The sequence below is a fragment of the Hyla sarda genome, chromosome 3 (genome assembly GCF_029499605.1).
Source record: "Hyla sarda isolate aHylSar1 chromosome 3, aHylSar1.hap1, whole genome shotgun sequence".
Taxonomy (NCBI): domain Eukaryota; kingdom Metazoa; phylum Chordata; class Amphibia; order Anura; family Hylidae; genus Hyla; species Hyla sarda.
In genome coordinates, this window is record NC_079191.1 from 168,138,779 (window position 1) to 168,155,584 (window position 16,806).

The 16,806-nt window shown below is 42.2% G+C and overlaps 1 protein-coding gene across 4 annotated transcripts in view; it reads right to left on the reverse strand.

Annotated features, from left to right (window-relative positions):
• The window catches only part of TPRG1 (tumor protein p63 regulated 1), a 123,539-nt gene that overhangs the window by 72,986 nt on the left and 33,747 nt on the right, over window positions 1-16,806 (reverse strand). For all 4 annotated transcript variants that reach the window (XM_056565460.1, XM_056565458.1, XM_056565459.1 and 1 more), the window contains one exon: window positions 14,847-15,023. In XM_056565460.1, coding sequence (XP_056421435.1) covers window positions 14,847-15,023 — 177 coding nt within the window. The remainder of the gene's footprint in view (window positions 1-14,846; window positions 15,024-16,806) is intronic.

Consider the following 16,806-nt stretch of genomic DNA (forward strand, 5'->3'; position numbering starts at 1 on the left):
TACTCATATTGAGCTGATGGGATCGCCTCGCCGCGCAATTCACAGAAAATGGAAGACTATCTTCAGAGGGACAGATGTCCGCAGTGCTGGTATGTATAGGAATTAGTGACTCCTCATCGGTCTCCTTTTCACCCACACTACAACACAGTGTATTGTGTTGGTGAACAAGAGGACCATTTTTTCTTTAATATATGATAATGTCTTGCAGGCCTCAGACTTAAATGGGTATTCCAGGAAAAAACTTTTTTTATATATCAACTGGTTCCAGAAAGTTAAACAGATTTGTAAATTACTTCTATTAAAAAATCTTAATCCTTTCAGTACTTATGAGCTTCTGAAGTTAAGGTTGTTCTTTTCTGTCAAAGTAATCTCTGATGACACGTGTCTCGGGAAACGCCCAGTTTAGAAGCTAATTCCCATAGCAAACCTCTTCTAAACTGGGCGGTTCCCGAGACACGTGTCATCAGAGATTACTTAAACAGAAAAGAACAACCTAAACTTCAGAAGCTCATAAGTACTGAAAGGATTAAGATTTTTTAATAGAAGTAATTTACAAATCTGTTTAACTTTCTGGAGCCAGTTGATATATAAAAAAAAAGTTTTTTCCTGGATAACCCCTTTAATAACAGTGTATAATACTAGGTGAAAGCAGCCATAAGGCCCCATGTCCATAGGAAGAGTGTTGATAAAGCTGTTGCTTTCCAACTAGATATCAGAATATCAGGTAACTGCATCTATCACTTTACCTAGTCCGGCTTTAGAAAAAAAAAAAAAAAACGCACTGAACAATGCTCATATTGGTACTAAATACATTGCTTAAGATAAAAGGCAGGGGCATGAATTCTCAATTCTCTTTCAGTAACTATTTACACAGTTGTCTAGGATATCTGAAAATAAATACTAAAAAGGTATTTTGTGGAATTGGTGGCACAGTTCTTCAGTGGTTTAGATCCTCCTTTTGACTGGCAGATTACAGGTAGTATCTGTTGGCTGATACTCCTCAATACTTTCTTCAAAATAACAGGGCTCGGTTGAGACCCGAATACTGTTGGCTCTGGATTATTTTACCAAGATGGAGCATAGCAATCATTTTGCATACACTTGTTATGCAGGCGATACTTATATGGATATTTACATCTCCAACACATCCCTTCAACGCTCACACCTCAAACAATTTAAGTGTCGTTATTGACAAAGAACTGATACTAAGAAACCAGGTATCTCCCATTCTTAAGGTCCTCCATTTGAGGTACATGGCAAAAATTTTACACCACCATGAAAAGAATCCATCAGTACCTGTACATGTCACTAATGTAATGCCGTATGACGTAGGATTGTCTCTGGTAATTGTCAGCGGAATACTGATTAACAACCGAGCGGCTCCCGTACATTCAAGTCAGGGGCTCCTTACTTCCAAGCATATGTCCAACATAATACATAGTGGATGAATGCAACACAAGCGGGGCTGTAATATATCCAATATCTTTATCCATAAATTCTTCAACTGTCATACAAAAACAGGCATAGAATAAATATAACAAGAATAGTCGCCCAGTTATAAAGTAGCAAAAATCAGTCCGGCACTTTTAGGATTTCACCAGCCTCTCCAAGGTTTTCTGTTCCTGGCCGTGATTCATTGCATCTCCTGCGGGCTGAAAGTTGAGCTGCTCAGAAGATCCGAGCACCGACCAGAGATCAGGCGACGTTTCAGGCCAATGAACTCCCTTTCTCAAGCCTCTCACGTGCAAACCCACCACCATGGGAACTATGTTAGATTAAATGTGTCTGTTTTGTATTATGGATATAAAAAGTCTGAATACTAATATCCCGGTGGAAGAAGGGATGAATGTGATCAAGGAACAACTGATAAAAGGCAATACCCTGGATAATGCCAAAATAGGATTCCCAATCGGTGTGTTGGAACTTATACTTACCAGAAATTTTAGGTTTTATGGAAGATTTCCTTTTTGCAGAAGCAAGGTGTTTCTATGGTGTCTCCGGTAGCCCCTAGTGTGGCAAATATTTTTATGGCCAAATTTGAAGAGGTGTACGTTCCAGCTCACCCATTGGGCAAAGAAATGGCTAAGATATGTGGATGACGTGTTCGTCCTATGGACGGGCACGCGTCAAGAATTGGATGAATATGTAGATTACCAAAATCAGTGCCATCCATTAACCCCTTAAGGACGCAGGGTTTTTCAGTTTTTGCATTTTCGTTTTTTCCTCTTTACCTTTTAAAAATAATAACCCATTCAATTTTCCACCTAAAAATCCATATTATGGCTTATTATTTGTGTCACCAATTCTACTTTGCAGTGACATCAGTCATTTATCCAAAAATCCACGGCGAAGCAGAAAAAAAAATCATTGTGCGACAAAATCGAAGAAAAAACACCATTTTGTAACTTTTGGGCGCTTCCGTTTCTACTCAGTGCATATTTCGGTAAAAATGACAACATATTCTGTAGGTCCATACGGTTAAAATGGTACCATACTTATATAGGTTTAATTTTTTCGTACTTCTGGAAAAAAATCATAACTACATGCAGGAAAATGTATACGTTTAAAAATGTCCTCTTCTGACCCCTATAACTTTTTTATTTTTCCAAGTACAGGGCGGTATGAGGGCTCATTTTTTGCGTGATCTGAAGTTTTTATTGGTACCATTTTTGTTTTGATCGGACTTTCTGATCACTTTTAATAAATTTTTTAATGGTATAAAAAGTGATCAAATATACACTTTTTTTGGACTTTAGAATTGAGCGCGTGGTTTAATTAACTATATATTTTTATAGTTCAGACATTTACGCATGCGGCGATACCACATATTTTTATTTACACTTTTTTTTTATGGGAAAAGGGGGGTGATTCAAACTATTATTAGGGAACGGGTTAAATGATCTTTATTAACACTTTTTTTAAACTTTTTTTTTGCAATGTTATAGCCCCCATAGGGGCCTATAACATTACATACACTGATCTCTCATGCTGATCACTGGCGTGTATTAACAAGCATGTGATCAGTGTTATCGGCGCTTGACTGCTCCTGCCTGGATCTCAGGCACGGAGCAGTCATTCGCCGATCGGACACCGAGGAGGCAGATATGGTCCCTTCCGGTGTCCTGTTAGCTGTTCAGGATGCCGCGATTTCACCGCGGCGGTCCCGAACAGCCCGACTGAGCAGCCGGGATAGTTTCACCTTCGCTTCAGACGAAGGTCAGCTTTAGGTCAGCTTTAATCGACGCGTCTGAAGGGTTAATACAGGGATCACCGCAATCGGTGATGTCCTGTATTAGCCACGGGTCCCGGCCGTTGATGGCCGCCAGGACTGACCCGATATGACGCGGGGTCACCGCGTGACCCCGCGGCATATCGTAGGAGCCGGCGGAGGACGTAAGTGTACGTCCTTTGTCGTTAATTGAATTTACCTGTGAGGCAAGTGATACTTGTATACATTATTTGGATGTGGAAGTTAAAAATGTTAATCTTTTTATGAAAGAAAGTGATAGACATAAATTACTTCATAAAGAGAGTGCGCATGCCCCACAGGTTTTGAAAGGGATACCGAGAGGACAAATAATTAAGAGGATATGTTGTTCTGAGGATGAATACAAAAAGAAAAAAAATTGAAATGGCATGATCGAGAAATTTGTACAGAGGGGTTACAGGAGGTCAGAATTTGAAGAGGTTTCACAGGAGGCGGACAAAATACCAAGGGAACGGTTGAGAAAAAAGAAGGATAAAAAGAAAAAATATTTAGAAAAAGGATAGATTTATGTTTCTAACTAACTATGATGGACATGCTAAACTAAAACGACATGCTAAAACGAAAAAAAAGTTATTAATAAGTATTGAGAACTATTGAAGGTTGATGAATAATATGGGACGTTATTTAGTGAGCGCCCGAGATTTATTCATAAAAAGGGTAAGTCAATAGCTAATTATTTATTAAGATCTGATATGCGCCAAAAAAAGAAATCTAAACAGGTGTTTTTGAAAACAAGGAAAAGGGGCATGTTTCCAAAAGATATTGATCAAAAAATTTTTTTATATGAGAGACAAAAAATGCAATATATTTGATTAAATGCCCTTGTGGAATGGGTTACGTGGGCCAAACATCCAGAAATGTGAAAATCTGACTAAATGAACATAAAAGCTCTATTAGAAATTATAAGAGAAGAAGTGAGAAAAAAAGATGAAGATAAAGATAGTTTTGGTGAAACGAGTCTGGCCAGACATTTTTCTGAAAATGGACATAAGGTGGAGGATACTAGAAGAGGTAGAGAGTACGGGACAGGAAAAGTTAACTAGAAGAAACCTACTGAAACGTGAGGTATATTGGAAGTTGGGAACGCTAACCCCGAACGGGATCAATGAAAATTGTTCATGTATTTTTGTTAAATTGCTGATCTCCATAGTATTGTTTTTGTGCACTTTATCTATTGATGTTTTATGTCTTTTCTACTTTTTTTTCAACTAATATTCTCACGAGAAGTATGTTTAATCATGGTGGTGGGTGTGCACGTGAGAGGCTTGAGAAGGGAGTTCATTCGCCTGATCTATGGTTTCCTCTGATAATAGGCTGATTACATGGTGTCCAGCTGATCTGGGAAAGAATCTAGCAGTTGGTATATAAAGGGGTATTCTAGCAAGATTTATCACCTACCCATTGGCTGTGCTCTGATCTGCTGTTCACCTAGTCACAGTATTGTGGTGATTGGTGAAAGTCCACGCAGTCAGACCCCACGGATATAGCATATCTAGCATATTTCAATTATCCAGTGAATAGGCGATACAATTTTCTTGCTAGTATACCTCTATAACTCCATTGATCCGCAAGCATTTTATGCATATTCTTTTGATCTCAATTTAGTGTATTAAATAGATAGGTAAGGTCCTCCACTGAGAGACAACCTTAGGAGCTGCTTTCCGTTTTGACTATCAGTCTTAAAGGGGTACTCCACTGGCCAGCGCTCGGAAGTAAATGTTCCGAATGCAGTTTTTTATGCCGCGGGGGTCGGCCACACCCCTCGTAACATCACGGCCATGCCCCCTCAATGCAAGTCTATGAGAGAGGGCGTGGCGGTCGTCAAGCCCCCTCCCATAGACTTGCATTGATGGGGCGTGGCCGTGACATCACAAGGGGTGTTGCTGAACCCGAAGCGCAAAGACAGCATTCGGAACATTTACTGCCGAATGTTGGCCAGTGGAGTACCCCTTTAAACAGTACACCCCCACCTAAGAACTCCTGAAAAGGGATCCTATGGGCACCCAGCTTCTGGTTCTTTATTTTATTTTTTTTCCACTGGACATGTGAGGGAAAAAAATACATCTAAAAAATATAAAACAAACAATTCCTGTATTTGCTAAATTTAATTTTACTTTCCTCTTAAAAGGAGTATTGGTATGATGTAATGTTATGGCACATGGATAGAAAATGCTATACCATGTGCCATATAAAGTGAATGGACTCTACTGTACTTCTAGGCACATGGATGGCCAGGAATGTGGGAGAATACGTTGAAGGCTGCAATAGCCGTTTGCTTAACAGCTTATCTTTTCTGCATTGTTTCTAATACTGTGAGAAAATAGGTGTATACCTTGTGTTTATCTGCAGATGTGGCAGTCATGAGATTTCAGCCATACTCATTGCACACAGGATCACAAATATGATTTTCTAATGTTGCCTATATTTCCCATGACTCCTGTGGCTTTGCAGGGAGAGGGTGTGGAGGCCGGTGATCATCCTGTGATCTAATCGCCTAACTTGACTCCAACAGCTAGCAGCTGAGACTCGAGTTAAGGTCAGTTCACATTATGAGCAGTTTTGATGCTTTTTTTTATTTTATTTTTTAGAGAAATCGTGGCAAGAGTGATTTTACCTAAAGTCTTTAGGATATGTTCACATTTTGCATTTTTACTACATTTATGTAGGCCTCGCAACTGTGTTTTGATTAAGTCTTCGAAAATTGATGAAAAAATTATGCATTTTTATTGCAATTTGTGCAATCACAGTAAAATAGTGCCAATTTCCTGCACTTTCAGGAAATTACATTAAACAAATAACAAAAACAAAGTGTGGACAAAGGCTCAGGGGAGGTGTATAACTACTATATATCCTGATTCCAAAAAGAAAGCTGTGGTTTACAGATGGAGCTGGTTGGGAGGGGTCTTTGAGCTTTCTGCCAGTGATCACAAGAGGTGCTGTGTGTGTGCGAAGGCTGTAGTGAATGCCTAGATGTCCGACCACTGTGCTATGATGTTGCAGGCCGTACAGATTTCCCCTCAAAATTTTATTATCGAAGTAGAAACTAATTTTCATGTATTCAAATCCACACTTTCTTAGGCTAAAGTTACATATATTCGCTGTCTGGCGAAACTGGGTGAAACTTGCCACAACTGATCCCAGAAGTGCTTCAGCTGGCATCAGTTGTGTATCATACGGTGTCAGTTGTTTGTGACAATGTCTGTGTTGGCCCGGTGAGTCCAATCATCCGGTGTCCAAACTAAGACGCTGGATGATTGTGAACTGTCCCATTCAAATGAATGGGATCAGTTCTTGCTTTATTTTCCCTCCGGTGCATTTTCTGCAGCACCAGAGATAACAAATAAAACTAATATCGCACAAATGTGGAGGAAGCCTTAGGGTGCGTTCACACGGAGTAATTCAAGAGGAATTTACTCAAGTAATTCCACTTGAATTCTCCGCTCCAAATTAATGCACATCTCCTCTGCCCATTGACTTTAATGTTATTTCCGCTGTCCTGTTCACACTGCGGAAATTCTGCTAGCAGAATTCCGACGCTGAACTCCGTTCCGCTTAAAGAATGAGCATGTTCATTCTTCAAGCGGAATTCGCTAGCAGAAATCAATAGAAGTCAATGGTAAAAAAAGTTCCGCCCTACATCGTATTCGCGCGCAATTTGTGCGTAATTTGCGTGGAACTCGAGTGTAAATGGCTGAAAAACCCTTCACTTTCTCCCTCATTTCCGCGTGCAATTCAGCGCAAATTGCACGCAAATTGCCTGCGAATTGTGCGTAAATTTTGCGCGAAAAATAAATTATTTTTTCCGCTCGTAAATTTTTCGGCGTGAATTACTCTCGATTTACTACGTGTGAACGCACCCTTACATTTTTTTTTTTTTTTATAAGTAATGTGTCCATTTTCTAACATTAACTTCATATATAAGGCTCCTTTAACACTGCCGTTAGTACACAGCAGTGTGACGGCTGCTGGAAGAGCCGAGCAGAATAACTGGAGAAAAATTACAGCATATGCCATCTTTTTCTCCCGTTATACATAACGGCGCCCGGCGGCCCCCATAATAGCAAATGAGAGCCGCCTGGACCCGTTGTTTGCCGTTGCTCCCCGTTATGAGAGTCAGGAAAAAAAAGAGACTTTGATGGCAGTTCTGGATGGGGAGCAACAGCAGTGTGAAACTAGCCCAACTCAGCAGCGTGACGAGGGCATGTTTAACAAAATCTGGCTTGCACATTGACATGATTCCAAGAATCATACGGAGAGATTTGGAGGAAGAATGTGTGTGGAGGAAGAATGGTGCAGTTTCCCATAGCAACCAGATTGCTTCTTTCATTTTTCACAGTCCTCTAAAAAAAAAAAACAAAAAAAAAAATAATCTGATTGGTTGCTATGGGCAACTGCACCACTCTTCCTCTACACATGTTTTGATAAATCTCCCTTATAGATCTGAAATTGTAGTGCAGTCCAACCTCCAGTAGTAGTGTCGGTGACACAAGGAACAAACATCCACCAATATTATCTTTTGACATGTTTGAGCAATTACAGTCAGATACAGGGACACTGAAGTAACAACAGGACTGTTTTTATTTTTCAGTAACAAAACAAATAAATCCTTTAGCTTCAGGCACAAACAAATGCAAACAACTAAAGCCTGCAACTCCAGCGCTAACTACACAAAATTGTCCCTCTCTATCCAGGTGGCTTACTACCAGCCCCAAAACAAACTGTCAACAAAAAATGCTTTACTCACACAAACTAAATGTCCTCTTTTTGAGGCTGCCCACATCAGGACCATCTCATCAGTGGTTCCTCACAGCCTTTGAGTGCAGACTTGGTTACACCTTTTGTAAGCCACGTGGTTATCGACCTCAGCACCTGTGCTGACCTGGGCCCAAAATGAAAATCTGAACTGGCCCAGAAGGAGGATGAAAGTCTCCATTACCGAACCTGCCTTTTGTCCCATAAAAATCCATACCCAAAAGCAAGCCAAGTCTCTCCTGGGATTTTAACAATTTCCTGTATCCCCCAAACCTCACCCAGTTTTCACTGGATGAAATATACACTTCCTGAACTCCAACAGGTACCTTGGGGAAATGTAGCAATCTTAATGACTTTTCCTGTCATTGTCTCACACATGCCAGGTTCTCCTTACAGCATACTGATGACATCCATAAAAGGTATACAGAAGTATACAGTGTAAAAGAAGGGTATACATGCTCTGGTTTTAGTCATATCCCACATTCCACTAAAATACTTCTGTCTTCTAATGATCTTACTTCTGCATACATCAATGACTTCCCTGACAGCCGAGCTGTAAGACCTGGCAGGACCATTCTCATTGAGATTATGGCGCCCTTTTATGTTGGCGGCAGTTTAACAAAATGTCATCCCTTAGGTGTGTTTTACCTGGTCTTAACTGAAAGTGTCAACCTCTATAGCCATAACATACTGAGGACTACCTGAGTGTTTTCTTCCCTCTCATGCAGAACAGAAAGCTTAGTAAGACTACAACACAACTTTTTCTTGGTGTTTTTGTTGCCCGAAAAACACCACCACAAAAACTTCCCCCTCGTTTTTCTCTTCTATAAAGCAGTTTTTGTGGTGTTGTTTTAGAAAATACTGTGTATAAGTTTATTTGGCATTTTATCCCTTGTGTTTTTTTTTTTCAAGTCATGTGATTCTTTCATCATGTGACTCAAGGATTTCTATTGAAGAATTGGAGAAAAAACACCAGAAAAAGGCCAACACACATTCACACAGTGCATTTTCTATCTTATAAAAGTCTTTGGGAAAAAAAAGTCACAATAACTTGAACAAACATCATATCCAGAACATGCTAAGATTTTGAAAAACTGAGTAAAAAAAAACAAAGAAAAAAAAAAAAAAAACACAGCTAACGTCTTGCTGCAACCTTATTGGCTCAAACAAACCATGTCTGTTTTCAGCCTTAACCCCTTAAGGACATAAGGCGTATCCATACGCCCCCGTTTCCAAGTCCTTAAGGACCGAGGGCGTATGGATACGCCCTGAGCATTTCCGGCCCCCACCGCTAGCCGGAGGGGAGCCAGAGCCGGATGCCTGCTGAAATCGTTCAGCAGGCATCCCGGCATATCGCCCAGGGGGGTCATTATGTCCCCCCATGTCGGCGATTGCCGCAGATCGCTGGACAATTCAGTCCAGCGATCTGCGGCGGATTCCGGGTCAATCGGGTCTCCAGTGACCCGATGACCCGGAATTACTGGCTGATCGGGGCCGTCAGAGACGGCCCCGAACAGCCAGAGCCTGCAGGAGTGAGGTGGCACTGGTGCCACCTCACGATCGCCCTGATTCGTCGGCCGGATTACCGGCCGACCAATCAGGGCGCCTGCTGCGGGTGTCACTCCCGCAACCCGCTCCGCCCCTCTTCCGGAGGACGTGAGCGGGTGCGGGAAGACGACCCCGGGTGCTGGGGACCCCGATCCCCGGCGTCCCTGTTGGGATCGGGGCCCCAGGAGCGACGGCGGCGGCGGCGAGGGACAGTCCTGTGTGGATCGTTGGAGGTGAGTGACAGCCTCCTGCTGTTGCTTAGCAACAGCTCCCAGCATGCAACAAGGGCATGCTGGGAGCTGTAGTTATGCAACAGCAGGAGGCAGACCACCACAACTCCCAGCATGCCCTTATGGGCATGCTGGGACTTTTAGTTTTGCAACAGCTGGAGGCACATTCTTTCTATGAAAAAGTGTACCTTCAGCTGTTGTGTAACTACAACTCCCAGCTTGCACAAACAGCTCAAGTGCATGCTGGGAGTTGTAGTGGTGCATCTGGTGGTTGCATAACTACAACTCCCAGCATGCCCGTTGGCTGTCGGTGACTGCTGAGAGTTGTAGTTTTGCAACAGCTGAAGGCACACTGAGTTAAGTAGTAAACCAGTGTGTCTCCAGCTGTTGCATAACTACAATCCCCAGCATCCCCAGCCAATGTAGTATGCCTCCGGCTGTTGCATAACTACAAGACCCAGCATGCCCTTCCGCTGTCCGTACATGCTGGGGGTTGTAGCTTTTGCAACAGCTGAAGGCACACTGGTTGCAAAACACTGAGTTTGTTACCAAACTCGGTGTTTCACAACCTGTGTGTCTCCAGCTGTTGCAAAACTACATCTCCCAGCATGCACTGATAGACCGTCCATGCTGGGAGTTGTAGTTTTGCAACAGCTGGATGTTCCCCCCCCCCAATGTGAATGTACAGGGTACGCTCACATGGGCGGAGGATTACAGTAAGTATCCGGCTGCAAGTTTGAGCTGCAGCAAATTTTCTGCCGCTGCTCAAACTGCCAACGAGAAACTACTGTGAACCCCCGCCCGTGCGACTGTACCCTAAAAACACTACACTACCACAAAATAAAATAAAAAGTAAAAAACACTACATATACACATACCCCTACACAGCCCCCCTCCCCTCCCCAATAAAAATGAAAAACGTCTGGTACGCCACTGTTTCCAGAACGGAGCCTCCAGCTGTTGCAAAACAACTACTCCCAGTATTGCCAGATAGCCACTGACTGTCCAGGCATGCTGGGAGTTTTACAACAGCTGGAGGCACCCTGTTTGGGAATCACTGGCGTAGAATACCTCTATGTCCACCCCTATGCAAGTCCCTAATTTTGGCCTCAAATGCGCATGGCGCTCTCACTTTGGAGCCCTGTCGTATTTCAAGGCAACAGTTTAGGGACACATATGGGGTATCGCCGTACTCGGGAGAAATTGGGCTTCAAATTTTGGGGGGTATTTTCTGCTATTACCCTTTTTAAAAATGTAAAATTTTTGAGAAACCAAGCATTTTAGGTAAAAAAAATAAAACATTTTTTACATATGCAAAAGTCGTGAAACACCTGTGGGGTATTAAGGTTCACTTTACCCCTTGTTACGTTCCCTGAGGGGTCTAGTTTCCAAAATGGTATGCCATGTGTGTATTTTTGCTGTCCTGGCACCATAGGGGCTTCCTAAATGCGGCATGCCCCCAGAGCAAAATTTGCTTTCAAAAAGCCAAATGTGACTCCTTCTCCTCTAAGACCTGTCGTGCGCCAGCAGAGCAATTTTCACCCCCATATGGGGTGTTTTCTGAATCGGGAGAAATGGGGCTTCAAATTTTGGGGGGTATTTTCTGCTATTACACTTTTTAAAAATGTAACATTTTTGGGAAATCAAGCATTTTAGGTAAAAAAAAATATATTTTTTTTACATATGCAAAAGTCGTGAAACACCTGTGGGGTATTAAGGTTCACTTTACCCCTTGTTACGTTCCCTGAGGGGTCTAGTTTCCAAAATGGTATGCCATGTGTGTTTTTTTTGCTGTCCTGGCACCATAGGGGCTTCCTAAAGGTGACATGCCCCCCAAAAACCATTTGTCGCTCCTTCCCTTCTGAGCCCTCTACTGCGCCCGCCGAACAATTAACATAGACATATGAGGTATGTGCTTACTCGAGAGAAATTGGGTTTCAAATACAAGTAAAAATTTTCTCCTTTTTATCCCTTGCAAAAATGCAAAAATTGGGTCTACAAGAACATGCGAGTGTAAAAAATGAAGATTTTGAATTTTCTCCTTCACTTTGCTGCTTTTCCTGTGAAACACCTAAAGGGTTAATACACTTACTGAATGTCATTTTGAATACTTTGGGGGGTGTAGTTTTTATAATGGGGTCTTTTATGGGGTATTTCTAATATGAAGACCCTTCAAATCCACTTCAAACCTGAACTGGTCCATGAAAAATAGCGAGTTTGAAAATTTTGGGAAAAATTTCAAAATTGCTGCTGAACTTTGAAGCCCTCTGGTGTCTTCCAAAAGTAAAAACTCATAAATTTTATGATGCAAACATAAAGTAGACATATTGTATATGTGAACCCAAAAAAAATTTATTTTGACTATCCATTTTCCTTACAAGCAGAGAGCTTCAAAGTTAGAAAAATGCAAAATTTTCATTTTTTTCATCAAATTTTGGGATTTTTCACCAAGAAAGGATGCAAGTTACCATAAAATTTTACCACTAAGTTAAAGTAGAATATGTCACGAAAAAACAATCTCGGAATCAGAATGATAACTAAAAGCATTCCAGAGTTATTAATGTTTAAAGTGACAGTGGTCAGAATTGCAAAAAACGCTCCGGTCCTTAAGGTGAAAAAGGGCTCGGTCCTTAACCCCTTAAGGACCGGGGGTTTTTCCGTTTTTGCATTTTCGTTTTTTGCTCCTTGCCTTTAAAAAATCATAACTCTTTCAATTTTGCACCTAAAAATCCATATGATGGCTTATTTTTTGCACCACCAATTCTACTTTGTAATGACGTCAGTCATTGTGCCCAAAAATCTACGGTGAAACGGGAAAAAAAATCATTGTGAGACAAAATTGAAAAAAAAAACGCCATTTTGTAACTTTTGGGGGCTTCCGTTTCTACGTAGTACATTTTTCGGTAAAAATGACACCTTACCTTTATTCTGTAGGTCCATATGATTAAAATGATACCCTACTTATACAGGTTTGAATTTGTCGCACTTCTGGAAAAAATCATAACTTCATGCAGAAAAATTTATACGTTTAAAATTGTCATCTTCTGACCCCTATAACTTTTTTATTTTTCCGTGTATGGGGCGGTATGAGGGCTCATTTTTTGCGCCGTGATCTGAAGTTTTTAACGGTATCATTTTTGCATTGATAGGACTTATTGATCGCTTTTTATTCATTTTTTCATGATATAGAAAGTGACCAAAAATGCACTATTTTGGACTTTGGAATTTTTTTGCGCGCACGCCATTGACCGTGCGGTTTAATTAACGATATATTTTTATAATTCGGACATTTCCGCACGCGGCGATACCATTTATGTTTATTTTTATTTTTATTTACACTGTGTTTTTTCTTTTATGGGAAAAGGGGGGTGATTCAAACTTTTAATAGGGAAGGGGTTAAATGATGTTTATTCACTTTTTTTTTGCACTTTTTTTTTGCAGTGTTATAGGTCCCGTAGGGACCTATAACACTGCACACACTGATCTTTTACATTGATCACTGGTTTCTCATAAGAAACCAGTGATCGATGATTCTGCCGCATGACTGCTCATGCCTGGATCTCAGGCACTGAGCAGTCATTCGGCGATCGGACAGCGAGGAGGCAGGTAGGGGCCCTCCCGCTGTCCTGTCAGCTGTTCGGGATGCCGCGATTTCACTGCGGCTATCCCGAACAGCCCACTGAGCTAGCCGGCATGCTTTCGCTTTCACTTTAGACGCGGCGTTAAACTTTGAACGCCGCGTCTAAAGGGTTAATAGCGCGCGGCACAGCGATCAATGCCGCGCGCTATTAGCCACGGGTCCCGGCCGTTGTTAGAGGCCGGGCCCGAACCGCTATGACGCGGGGCCACGCCGTGGCCCCGCGTTATAGATCGGGAGTGGACACATGACGTTCCAGTACGTCATGTGTCCTTAAGGGGTTAAGGGGTTAAAGGGGTACTCCCATGGAAAACTTTTTTTTTTTTTTAAATCAACTGGTGCCAGAAAGTTAAACAGATTTGTAATACACTTCTATTAAAAAATCTTAATCCTTCCAGTACTTTTTAGGGGCTGTATACTAAAGAGAAATCCAAAAAAGAAATGCATTTCCTGTGATGTCTTGACCACAGTGCTCTCTGCTGACCTCTGCTGTCCATTTAAGGAACTGTCCAGAGAAGAAGAGAAGTTTTCCACGGGAGTACCCCTTTAAAGCGTACCCGTCAGATCCAACAAAAAAACTATTTTTTTTAAAATATATCACTCAGTACCTAATTCTGACCATGTACATCACGTTTTTATGTGTCTAGCACTTTTATTTTTTTATTACACTTTTAATTTAGCTCACTAGTCTGAATTACTCTTAAAGGGAGGGGGCATGGCCTCACTGTGCAGGTCTCCGCCCCCTCCCTCAGTATGCTGTCTGCTCACATCTCCCCTAGCATTAGCAAAACTACAACTCACAGCTTGTCCTCACTGACAGTAGTGGGACACAAGCTGACAATGTGAGAATTTTTCCTCCAGCTGTGAGCCCTGCACTCACAGCTGTCAATCAAGGAAGAGTGTCCATGACATAGGTGATGATGCATGGACACAGCAGGACTAGTATGTGTTCAAGCAGTCAGGGGGGCAGTTGTTTGACTGGATTTTTATGAAATAATGAAAGCAATTGCAAAACCTATTGGTTTTGCATGCTTTACAACATATCAAAAGTTTTTGTATCTGACAGTGCCCATTTAAGTGCATCTTTACTCTGCTTTGATCTTTAATGTTACCCCGGCTCTTCAATTACACAGCATGCAGCTCAGTGTTAGTTCTGCTACTGAATGTAGTCAGAAGAAAAGGTTCATTGTATCTGTCAGATGCACAATGCAGCCAGATATTATGGCACGGTTATGGATACACATGCTCCACATTTCTATAAAACTTATTAAGCAACCACAGAGCACAGACCCTCCCGGGGAAAAACAGTGAGTCTCAGCTGGGCAGTGAACACCCAAAGCAACTGTACAGCATGGTCCATGTACATTAGGCCTCTCACCCAGTATGTTTTACCTGTGTTTTGCACACTTACTTGTCTAGGGACTTGGGTGGAAATATAAATGGACCACGACATATCCGGTCTACGTAGTTTAAAGGAACCTTCTGGATTTGTTGGCAGCACAGCATGATGAAGTCATACTTGCATATGAAAAGGTTATTGTCTGTTATAAGAACAACACGTTCCTTTTCATTGTTCCAGTGATCAATTCTGCAGGGAAAAAAAAAACCAATAAAATACATCAGAGGCACAAGTTTATGAGAACATTATAAAAGCGGCAATAAAAGCAACACTATTTATGCATTTTGAAATCTGACCTCAAGGTGGCAGCATTTTGTCAATCTAAATAACAAGAGGGAAAGAAACTGTATGCCAGCTTTTTAATTTGACATTATGGTGATTATTCATTCTGAAATCTTGTTAAAAAATATCTCCCATCTGGATTATGAACAAAACTGTAAAACCTCACAAGTTTCTGTGAGTGGCTGTCTTCATTTAGAAAGAATCTGACAGCCCCAGAGAACGCGAAAATAAGAGAAAATATCATGCAAGCAGCTTTTCAGCTAGGAAGAAAATTGTAAGAAACCCACACATAACCAGACGGTTAAATGAGATTGGAAGCCCTGTACATAAAGCAGGTCCAGGGACTTCAAAGAGCACTGATGCTAAAGAATGCAGATAGGACATAAGCTCTACTACTCTTACTTGGATTACTGCATCTCATCTTTTTATTTTCAAACCACAAGCCCAAGTATTAGTCTGTTTGATGTGTGACCAGTGTTTCGGTGGATCCTGGAGTCCAGTTTTTGTAACCCTGCTCTTGCCCGCTCCCAATAGATTTCTTCCCATTAATACCCGCTGCATGCGTGTTTCACTATTGCCCGCTTTCATAAACATTCTGAGCTAGTAATGGTTGTCATGTGGTTTCCCTTCTAAGCAGATGTACAATTCAGGAGCCTGGGAACGCTGTTTTTGACAGTCAGACTCAGTAATGACTCATGAGCCTGTAATCATTACAGGGTCTGACTTTCACACACAGTTATAAAGTATATATGCCGTTCAGGAACCTGTAAAAGCTAGGTGAAAGAATCTCACCCAACTTTTCTATGCTGCTGAATATATCTGCACTCTCCAGTACTATAGCTTAGTCATGCAGTACAATACATGTCATTATTTGTGCACAGGGCACTGTGGCTTTGAGTCAGACAGTATATGATGGTATCCTTAAGTATTATACAGAAGAACAGTACACATGGCACGCCATTATCTTTGCTAGGGCACTGGTCGCACTATATGGAGTGCAGTCAAGCTATGTATGGTGGCTGAGGTGGCTGTGTAGTAGGGCTGGGCGGTATACCTGTTCATACCGAATACCAAATTTTTTGGGCTGCACGATATGAATTTTCCCCCATACCGCAATACCGGTGGGAACCTTCCCCCTCGGGAATGAATTATCAGCCTAGCGCAGCGCTGTCCCCACATCGGGGAACTAAACCTATGTTACCCGCCAGCACTGTTCTGCCCCCCCAATTAATTATCAGCCCAGCGGGGTACTACTCACATATGTCATCCGCAAGCACTGCCCTCCTCCTCTTTGTTGGGGGCCGCCGGGCGCTGGAACTCTATACTGTAAGCCAGTGGTCTCCAACCTGTAGACCTCCAGATGTTGCAAAACTACAACTCCCAGCATGCCCGGACAGCCGTTGGCTGTCCGGGCATGCTGGGAGTTGTAGTTTTGCAACAGCTGGAGGTCCGCAGGTTGGAGACCACTGCTGTACACTGTATCCCTATTCCCGGGCTGCAAAAGATAACTTACCTATGTCGGCCTTACGCTGGGGACGGGAACGTCGGACGGCCGTCAGCCTATCACCGGCCGGAGCGATGTCAGCCTATCACCGGCCGGAGCGATGTCCCCCGCCCCGGCCAGTGATAGGCTGAGCCCACTGTCATGTAAGGAGCTCTGGCTGGCTTCTTACATGACAGTGGGCTCAGC